The 10,332-nt window shown below is 49.3% G+C and overlaps 1 protein-coding gene across 9 annotated transcripts in view; it reads right to left on the bottom strand.

The window, feature by feature from the left end:
• mast2 (microtubule associated serine/threonine kinase 2) overlaps nt 1-10,332 on the bottom strand; it is an 84,358-nt gene that overhangs the window by 6,930 nt on the left and 67,096 nt on the right. For 7 of the 9 annotated variants that reach the window (XM_086144078.1, XM_086144097.1, XM_086144108.1 and 4 more), the window contains 15 exons: nt 7,478-7,579; nt 6,640-6,772; nt 6,489-6,556; nt 5,506-5,609; nt 5,009-5,217; nt 4,798-4,936; nt 3,694-3,826; nt 3,309-3,474; nt 2,652-2,753; nt 2,422-2,544; nt 2,219-2,328; nt 1,775-1,929; nt 1,417-1,550; nt 864-1,043; nt 1-140 (listed from right to left, as the gene is read on the bottom strand). The exon at nt 1-140 is cut by the window's left edge and continues 94 nt beyond it. In XM_086144078.1, coding sequence (XP_086000204.1) covers nt 1-140; nt 864-1,043; nt 1,417-1,550; nt 1,775-1,929; nt 2,219-2,328; nt 2,422-2,544; nt 2,652-2,753; nt 3,309-3,474; nt 3,694-3,826; nt 4,798-4,936; nt 5,009-5,217; nt 5,506-5,609; nt 6,489-6,556; nt 6,640-6,772; nt 7,478-7,579 — 1,998 coding nt within the window. The remainder of the gene's footprint in view (nt 141-863; nt 1,044-1,416; nt 1,551-1,774; nt 1,930-2,218; nt 2,329-2,421; nt 2,545-2,651; nt 2,754-3,308; nt 3,475-3,693; nt 3,827-4,797; nt 4,937-5,008; nt 5,218-5,505; nt 5,610-6,488; nt 6,557-6,639; nt 6,773-7,477; nt 7,580-10,332) is intronic. The other 2 variants (XM_086144087.1, XM_086144119.1) reach the window with 1 other exon arrangement.

The following is a 10,332-nucleotide window of genomic DNA, read 5'->3' as shown; positions in this document are numbered from 1 at the left end:
GTCTCCGGACAGCAGGCGGTGGCGGGCGCGGCGGGCCGCCAGGTCGCTGATGGCCTTCGGGGTCGACGCGGCGCCGCTCTCCGCCGCCGCTTTGGCCGCTAAGCCGTTAGCGCGGTCGGCCGTGTCGCCTGAGCTGCCTGCTGCACAGGGAGACCAGCGTGAGGAGGCAAAAGTTAAATAGTTACACGTTTAAACATATACTACATGTTCATAATCTGAAATACATGTTCAACAGTGTAACAGATGTTTATAAGGGTGAAATGTATGTTTGTAACAATGTAATAATGTTTATAAACTGTGGTAGATGTTAATGAGAGTGAAATGGATGTTTATACAACCGCAGATGTTTGTAACAGCGTTATAATGGGGAAATAGAGGTTTATAATGTGTAATAAATGTTTGCAACAATGAACAATGTAATCAGGTTTATAAAGTTAAATAGATGTTCACTGTGTGTCCTAGATGTTTATCATAAAGTGAAATCGATGTTACAAGAGTGTAGTAGATGTTCATAACATTGTCATAGATCTTACATAATAGATCTTGTAAAATTATACATATATTTATAACTGTTTTATCGATGAGAAAGGAAAGGAACATAAAGTTGGAATTGAATGAAGACGTCCCGTTACTATCCTAACCTAGCCGTTTGCTCGCCCAAAATTTACTTGCTATTATGCTAATCTGCATTAATCCCACACAAGCTAACCCCGAGCTAACAGCGTGTGCTGGTCGCTCCTCTGAGATGAAGAGTCAGTTGGATTAATTTGAATTACGAATCCTCTAGAATGAGCTTCTGAGGTTACTGGGATTGTCTGTAGATTCTGTGTGTGTGTATGTGTGTGTGTGTGTGCGGCACTAACGTGTGAGCGTGGCCCGGCTCAGCTGGCTGGAGGTGGAGCTCGGCGTGGTGGGCGACTCCTCCATCTTCAGCTCCCGTTCCACTGGGAGCTCTGGGATGGCGAGGGGGAGCTCCTCGGAGCGAGGGCCCCTCACGGCGCTCGGCCCCAGCAACACGCCGCTCTTTCGGCCGGCGGCGGCGCCTGACGGGGGGGACGGAGATCGAGACCGTCGGCCATCTTTTTTTCCCCATACTGACAAGCCGGTCCGGCGACTCATAATCTGGATGATCTGCCGGATTACCGGCCGCTCCTGTCGAGCAATATGAACCAACGGGTTTAACCTGGAACACCGGCCTCCGCAGGTGGAGAGCTGAGGCCGATGTCCGACGGGATAATCCGGTAATCTGCTAGTGTGTGCGCTTTTATCTAATCTAATCTGGTGCCATCGGGGTGACGGGTGAAGAGGAGTGAGCACCATTACCGGTTCGGATTCCACTACTCGGGATTATGTCTAGTTAATTCCGGGTGATACCACTGGGATGAGATAATCCCCCGGTAATCCCGAGGTTCGTACCTTCCTCTTCAGACGAGATGGCGAAGCGTGGCATCTCGATGATGGCGGAGCAGCAGCGGCGGCGGACGGTCAGCGGCGGGCTGGAGTCGCTCTCAGTGTGCGATGACTCTGACACCGACAGGCGCTTGCGGAGGCTGCGGTGCGGACACACACACACACACACACACACACACACAGGTCAGATGCTATTACACCCCCATGGATGTCTGCGATAATCCCTGTCGTTTTTACGGCTCCAGGTCAAAACTACAACCACCTCTGACCTTTGACCCTTTTACACCGGTCAAGAAAAATGACTGCCGTGTGAACTTTGACCTCCACCTTCACCCTCTACGAACCCGTCAGGGGTGGGACTTACATCTCGGGGGACCCCACCAGCCAGGACCGGTCCCGGGACTTGAGTCCGCTCAGGCTGTCCACGCGGTCGCCGCCCTCCTCGCTGAGGCTGCGTTTGGTCGGGGGAGGGGTCCTCTTCTCCTCGTGCAGCGACAGACGCTCCATGCTGCTGTACACCTGAACGCAACACAACGCCCGGTCAGGTCGTCACGGGCTCATCGCCGTGTAAAAACGGGCGTGACCTTTAACCCCGGTGTCTTGTGGACGGCAGTTTTGTTTGATGGCTTTCGCCCTGCTTTTTGTTGTTCATGGACCCCCTACGATCTTTGCTAGCCGACTGTGTTACTCACGGTTGAAGCTTCAGAAAAACACACACACATTGTGTGTAAACTGTGAACTTGTGTATTCATAATTAGACAACCACAATTATTAAATTGTGTGTGTGTGTGTGTGTGTTTGCGCGCACCTTGCTGAAGCGGGGTGAGCAGGAGGAGAACTGTCGAATCTCCACGTGTTCGTCATCATTGGTGTCGTCCTCCTCTTCGGAGTCCACGTGGTGGTACCGATCGGAACGAGCTGACACACACACACACACACACACACACACAAGTGGTTGTTAGGGGGAGGAGTGTGATGGAGGAGGATGAGGAGGCCGCGATGAAGACGTACTATCGAAGTAGCTGGTGTCGTCCTCTGACTCCAGCTGGGGGATGAACTCGGCCTTCTGCCGCAGCAGACTGTTCCAGTCCAGCTCCGTGAAGAAGGAGTGCTGCTTCACCTCAAAGGCACTTCCTGCGTGTGTGTGTGTGTGTGTGTGTGTGTGTGTGTAGAAGAGGCGCAGTTCAGTTAAGACTGTCAGAGAACACGGAGAGCCAGAAGAGAACTGGAACAGAACCGACCCGTCCCGAGCCTTTCCAGAGGGTTCTGTCGCAGCAGCTTGCAGATCAGGTCCTGGGCCTCCTGCGGGAGGGCCTCCTCCTCCTCAGGCCAGATGATCTCATCTAAACACACACACACACACACACACACACACACACACACACACACACACACACACACAAACACACACACACACACACACACACAATTTAACTTGCCGCACCATTTCCTGGTTCTTCACTTCCTGTGTTTTGTTTATCAGTTCCTGTGTTTGATGAACTCGTGAACATGTTTTGGACATCACTTCCTGTTCTTGGTTCACTAATTCCTGTGTTTGGTCGATCCCTTCCTGTGTTTTGTTTGTCACTTCCTGTATTTGGTTCACCACTTCCTGTGTTCTGTTTATCATGACATGTGATTGTTTAATCACTTCCTGTCTTTTTTCCACATCTCTCTATGTATGGTTCACTACTTCCTGTGTTTCATCCATCACCTTTTTGTTTGGTTTATTTCTTCCTGTGGATTGTTCATCACTTCCTGTGTTTTGTTTATCACTATCTTTATTTGGTTCATTACTTCCAGTGCTATTTTCATCACTTCCTATGTTTGGTTCATCGTATCCCACGGGGAGGGAGGGGTGACGGTACACATGCTAGCGGCTAACGCGGGTGCCTCACCGCTGATGACCTGTCCGAACAGCTCCTCGGGCGTGTCTCCAAAGAAGGGGGCGCAGCCCACCAGGAACTCATAGAGGATGACCCCCATGGCCCACCAGTCCACCGGCTTGCCGTAGCCCTGGCGCAGGATGACCTCGGGGGCGATGTACTCCGGCGTGCCACACACCTGGGGAAGAAGCCAGGATCCACGTTAGTCTCAGGTGCAGATGAAAAAAGTGAGGAGAGGAGTGACAGAACCTGAGAGACGACTGAGGGAAGACATGGATTGAGGGATGAGGAGAGAGGAGTAACGAAAGAGGCACAGGGAGTGAGGAACAAGGAGTGAAGACAAAGGGCAGAAGGTTCACGAGTGAGGAGTGAAGGGAAGGAGGAGGAGGAGGTGCACCTGTTTGTCCAGGAACTCCCGGGTGTCCTTCTCAATGTGGCCCTCATACAGGTTGGTGGTCAAACTCATCAGGCCGATCTTTGACAGGCCGAAGTCAGTCAGCTTGATGTGTCCCATGGATGTGATCAGGAGACTGCCGGCGTGTGTGTGTGTGTGTGTGTGTGTGTGTGTGTGTGTGTGTGTGTGTGGAGACAACGAGCAAACTTTGGTTACTTTGGTTAGTAACTGGAAGTGTAAGAAAGCTGCAACAAATGTGTAACACAGGTATACTTAAGGGTGCAACAAAGGTGCAACAAAGGTATTCTCAAGGTGTAACAAATGTGTACTAAAGATGTAACAAAGGTGTACTTGAGGTGTACTAAAGATCTAACAAAGGCATACTAAAGGTGTAAAAAAGGTATTCTGAAGGTGTAACAAAGGTGCTCTCAAGATGTACTAAAGGTATAGCAGGTATTCTTGAGGTGTACTAAAGGCATAACAAAGGTATTCTCAAGGTGTAACAAAGGTGTACTAAAGGTGTAACAGGTATACTTTAGGTGTACTAAAAGTGTAACAAAGGTATTCTCAAGGTGAAGCTGGTATTCTCGTGGTGTACTCGAGGTGTACTAAAGGTGTAACAGGTATTCTCGAGGTGTACTTGAGGTGTACTAAAGGTGTAACAGGTATTCTCGAGGTGTAACAAAGGTGCACTAAAGATGTAACAAAGGTGTACTTGAGGTGTACTAAAAGTGTAACAAAGGTATTCTCAAGGTGAAGCAGGTATTCTCGAGGTGTACTTGAGGTGTACTAAAGGTGTAACAGGTATTCTCGAGGTGTAACAAAGGTGCACTAAAGATGTAACAAAGGTGTACTAAAGATGTAATAAAGGTGTACTTGAGTTGTACTCAAGGTGAAGCAGGTATTCTCGAGGTGTAACAAAGGTGCACTAAAGATGTAACAAAGGTGTTCAAGGAGTATTAATGCTGCACAACAGATATAACAAAGGCGCTCTCAAGGTGTACTAAATGTATACTAAAGCTGCACTAAAGGTGTAATAATAGTGTAGTGAAGGTTTACAGGAGGTGTCCCAAAAGGTTCACCCATGGTGCACTAGGAGGTTCTCACTTGTCGGGCTTCAGGTCCCTGTGGACGATGCCGTAGTTGTGAAGGTACTCCAGGGCGAGGACCGTTTCGGCGAAGTACATCCGGGCCATGTCCACGGGCAGAGCCCCGATGTTCTTCAGCAGCGTGGCACAGTCGCCCCCTGCAGGGCCGACATGGGGTCACACCACAGTGCACTCGCCGCCAGCTAATAAGCGCATAACAAGGAACCTACCCTCCACGTACTCCATCACCATGCACAGGTGCCTCCTGGTCTCGAAGGAGCAGAACATGGACACCACAAAGGGGTTCTCGGCGAAGGTCAGGATGTCCCGCTCCACGAAGGCCTGCTGGATCTGGTTCCTCAGGATCAGATTCTGCTTGTTGATCTTCTTCATGGCGAAACGCTGCCGCGTCTCCTTGTGACGGACGAGGAAAACGGCGCTGCGAGAAGGAAGAGGAGGAGGAGACGCTTGAACCTTTGTCGCGACAGGTGTCGCAGCTCGCTATCGCCGCCTTCAGGAGGAAAGCGGTATTACAACGCGGAACACTGCTCTTTAAAAGGCCTACACTTTTAGGGGAATAATCTGCTTCCAAACCAGAAGGTTCCAAGAACTCAAACACCTTCATCATTGATCACCAAGTGATCGATCGCCCGCATCGACTTCTCCGTCGAGCTGGAGGTTCTGTGACACTCGTGATCGGGGGCGCGGTGGAGCTCCTCCCACCTACCCGTAGGCTCCGTTGCTGATGAGCTTGATGTTCTCGAAGTCCTCCTCACGGGGGGTTTTGGTTTTGGTCTGTGGGGGGGCGGCGGGGACTGTCGTTCCCTGACTCTGGAACACAGTATGGAAGGGGGGGGGGAGGGTCAGGCTGGAGGTGACGGGGAGTGTGTGTGTGTGTGTGTGTGTGTGTGTGTGATGATGATGAGTGCCAGTACAAGTGTGAGGGAGTGTGAGTGTGTGTGATAGTGTGAGAGTGGGCATTTGTGTGTCTGAGTGTGTGAGAGAGAATATGAGTGTAAGGATGAGTGTGTGTGTGAGTGTGTGCGTGCGTGCATGTCTGCGTGCCTGCATGCGGGAGTGTAAGGATGTGTGTGATTGGGTGTGAGTGTGTGTCTGTGTGCGTGTGTGTGTGTGAGCTTAAGGATGAGTGTGAGTGTGTGCGTGAGAGGATGAGTACGAGTTTGAATGTGTGTGTGTCAGTGTAAGGATGAGTGTGAGGGAGTGTGAGTGTGTGCGCGCATAAGGATGAGTGTGTGTGTGTGTGTGTGTGTGTGTGTGGGAAAGTCAGGATGAGTGTGATTGGGTGTGAGTGAGTGTCTGTGTGCGTGTGTGATTGTGTGTGTGTGAGCTTAAGGATGAGTGTGTGTATGAGAGGATGAGTGCAAGTTTGAATGTGTGTGTGTGTGTCAGTGTAAGGATGATTGTGAATGCGAGGGAGTGTGAGTGTGTGTGCGTGCACACATATGGATGAGTGTGAGTGTGTGTGTGTGCATGCGTGCGTGTGTGTGAATGTAAGGATGAGTGTGAGTGTGTGCGTGTGTGTCTGTGTGGGTGTGTGTGTGTGAGCTTAAGGATGAGTGTGTGTGTGTGCTTGCCGTGTGTAAGGATGAGTGTGAGTCTGTGTGTGTTGTTCTGAGAATGTGTGTGTGTGTGTGTGTGTGTGTGTGTGTGTACAGCTGGTTCAGCCCCTGGCTTCTTCTGCAGACTCACATCCACAGAGTCGTCGGTCTCCGGGGTCTCAGGGTTCCCACTGTCGTAGCTGCTCAGCTGGGCCATCTCTGCACACACAGGGGTCCCATGGTCACATGATCAGTCCGGTGTGTGTGTGTGTGTGTGTGTGTGTGTGTGTGAGGTGTCTTACCCTCCAGGGGATCCCTGGTGAGGCCCAGCTGGCTAATGATGTAACGGGGGATGTCGGACTTGATGCCCTGGCCCTCCTTAGCATGGCCCTCTGCTGCCTCCAGCAGGTGGTAGAACTCCTCGGGGTCGAACTCCTGTGGGGTCCAAGGAGGAGGAGGAGGTTGGGTGGATTCAACATGGAAACCGTCCTCACTTGTGTTGAACTTCTGTAGCGTGTGTGTGTGTGTGTGTCTCTGTGCGTCATAACGGTAAGTGAAATTGCATCGCTCTCAGAAAACTTTAAGGGGATCGAAGTGAAGACGGGCGAAATTTCCCTCCGTCCCTCCGTCCCCCGCTCGAAGTCCTGGTGGCGAGCGACACCTTGTTTATGCAGGTGTTTACGCAGTCCTGCATCTCCATGGAGACGCAGCCTGATCTTTCACAAAACTTTTTTTTGTATTGATTGAATTCAATGTTTCAACCGCCATCGCCATCATTGGTTTCAATCCGCCGACTGCGGTGATCAAACTATCCATCACCCTCCCGGCTCAATCGCAGATCAATACCGTGTTCACATTCTGTGTCACGTGGCGTGTCCACGTCAGAACTTGTTTTTGCACCGGGGTAATCAGATTACCATTGCACTCCGTGTTTTCCCCCTGACGCTAACATTAGCATTAGCGTTCACCCGTGACTTCCCTGGTGAGACTCCGAAGACGACAAGAGTCTTACCGCTCCAGCGCTCAGGACCTTCATCGTTGTCGGCGATGAAGACCTCAAGACGCAAGTGTGTGTGTGTGTGTGTGTGTGTGTGTGTGTGTGTGTGTGTGTGTGTTGTTCTTGGGTGGTCGGGCCCTCACCAGACACTCGAGCAGGCGAGCCGGCCGGGCGATGATGATCATCAGCTTCTTCACTAGCTGGGTGACGAAGGTCACCTCCACGCTCTCGGACCGCTCATGGGCCTGGAAACACACATACGTAGGCGCACACACACACACACACACACACACACACACACACACACACACACACACACAAAAAACACAGAGGAAAATTGCGTCAGACTTCAAATGGCAACTATGAGTAGATCACTTCCATTTCATTTGACATTTTTGCCGCCAATGTGTGTGTGTGTGTGTGTGTGTGTGTGTGTGTGTGTGTGTGCGCGACCTTGGTGTCGCCAGATTTTAGTTTGTCCTTCACAAACACAGCAGAACGATCAGGAGGGACAAACAGATCCCCCCCCTGCACCCTGATACACCCGTGAAATGTCTGTCACGGCGCCGGCAAAGCAATTTAGCAGCAATCCAGTGTTCCTGGACGTGTGTGTGTGTGTGTGTGTGTGTGTAAGAGAGAGAGAAAATTATACACCATCCAGGGTAGAACATTACCTATCTGTCTTGTAAAGGGGGTGGTAGAGGAGGGGTGTGTGGGTGGGTCGACACGTTGTCTCGTGGGTGTGTGTTTATGTATGTATGTATGTATGAATAAATGCGTGACGGACTGTGTGTATTAATAATGTGTGTGTGTATGTGTGTGTGTGAAGGAACAAAGCATCCGCGCCACTGCGAGCTGTCAGACGCAGCAGCCCGAGGGACCCTGACCCTCTCCCTCCCCACACACACCTGAATTATTTATAATTATAATGGAAACTAAAAAGTCTGTGTGTGTGTGTGTGTGCGTGTGTGTACTGTATGTGCTCTGACAAAATATGTATGAGGTGTGTGTTTGTGTGTGTATGAGACTAAATAGTGTGATCCATGAGTAATGACAGCTGGCGGGGGTGGGGGGCGTCCACTTTTTTGCACCTAATTAAGCAGTCAAACTCTGTGTGTGTGTGTGATTTTGTGTGTGTGTGTGTGTGTGTGTGTGTGTGTGTGTGTGTGTGACAGGCAGACAAACACTCCCGGTTGTTTACATGCGACGACCTCCGCCGCGGAAATTCAACAGACCTTGTTGTTTTCTAAGGATGTAAATATAAATAAAAACAACAACTATAACTCCCTTTAAAAACAAACTACAAAATCCCTTTAAAAAAAACTACAAATCCCACATCTGAAAGTGAAAAAAGTAAAAGCAGCACTGGATGGTTGTGATTCGGCCAGGAGGAAGTATTTCCCCGGAAACATCTGGTGGTCGAGGTCGGAGGGCTCCCCAAACTCACCATACACACACACAAACCCACACACACACACACACACACACCTGCCTGGTGGGGCACCTGGGCGCTGACAGATGGTCGGAGCTGAGCCAGCAGCCCCCCCCCCCCACCCGTGCCCCCAGGTGACCCGCAGGAGACCAGCATCGGTGGGGGGGGGGTTGGATGAAGGTTGCCACGGCGACAACCAGGCAGGTCATTGACCCCCCACCACTACCAACTTCCCCCACTCTGTGACAGAAACAGATGAAGGAGCGAAGGAGCGAGGACGAGGGCGGAGGTGAGGAGAAGAAGAAGAGATCAGGAGGGAAGGTGGAGGAGAGATGAAAGACGAAGTTGTGAGAGGGATGGAGGGATGGAGGAGGGATGGCGCCGCCCCGCCGCCGCCATAATGGGGTCACGACCCCGGGATGGGATCAGAGGCGGGCGGAGGAGCAGAGGTGAGAAGCGCTGCCGTTCCTCAGTGACCCGGGAGCCGCGCGTTAGCCATTTCAATGCTAACACAGCCGCTAACATCCGGTTAGCAACCGCTGTTAGCGTTCAATTGTAATCAATATGTTATTAACCACTGGTGGAATTTGGGCAATCACTACTTTACTACAAGATGGTGTTGTCACACCGGTATCTGATTGGCTGACGGGAAGGAGGAGCTGCGTGATGGATCGGTCAGTCGTCAGCGCACACACACACACACACACACATACACACACACACGTTGCACAATTGTATTTAAACTGTACACACTTTTTATTCACTCCCGATGAGTCATATTTATATTTAAATTAATATTTATATTTGAGATAATAACTGGATGAACCAGATGATTTTACATCTTATTATTAAATAAATAAATAAATAAATAAAAATGTATCAATGAAAAAAAAAAATTAAAATTAAAATAAGAAAAGTTTCTGACCCGAACAAACCACTCAAAAGAAAAACAAAGGGGAGTTTTGTCCTATATTGGCGGGATGTGACGGGAGGCTCGAGTGAGCTGGGAAAATAAGTGCGGCGGCGTCTGAAGAGTAGAAAGCGTTTGCTGACTGATTTTTGATCTATTTTGCTTTTTAAAGAGTAAAATTCAAGCGCATTCAAAGCCTTTAACTGTAAATCACCTCACATTGTCATTTTCCTCCCTTTTTTTTCTGTCAATATCATAAATTATTTCAGAATTTCTGTCTTTGATTTTAGATCATTTATCTATTTTTTTATTAATTTCTGATATAGACAATAATCTGTAACAGTTTATCATCTATCCATTCTTTCATTTCTCCGGCCATTGATTTTCAAACACTAGCAGTGCACGCTTTTATTACCACGCTTTTAATGCATTAGAGATTTCTCACTAATTTATTCATGAGTCCCAGATTTCTGACTACTTTATTCATGCATCACAGATAAATAACAATTTTATTATTGAGTTACTGTTTCTTAATACATTAATTATCCTACAGATAATAAAATCAGGATAATAATTACAGAAGAATTACGATGTAAAATATGAGTTGCCGATGTTAATGCAGGGTTAGAAATTAAAAAACAATTTTTTTTTTATAG

This window comes from Fistularia commersonii, chromosome 1 (assembly GCF_037954325.1).
Source record: "Fistularia commersonii isolate RoL2024-O1a breed Wild chromosome 1, RoL_Fcom_v1.0, whole genome shotgun sequence".
Lineage (NCBI taxonomy): Eukaryota > Metazoa > Chordata > Actinopteri > Syngnathiformes > Fistulariidae > Fistularia > Fistularia commersonii.
The sequence above is the reverse complement of the archived record's forward strand: the minus strand, read 5'-3'. Positions and strand labels throughout refer to the sequence as shown.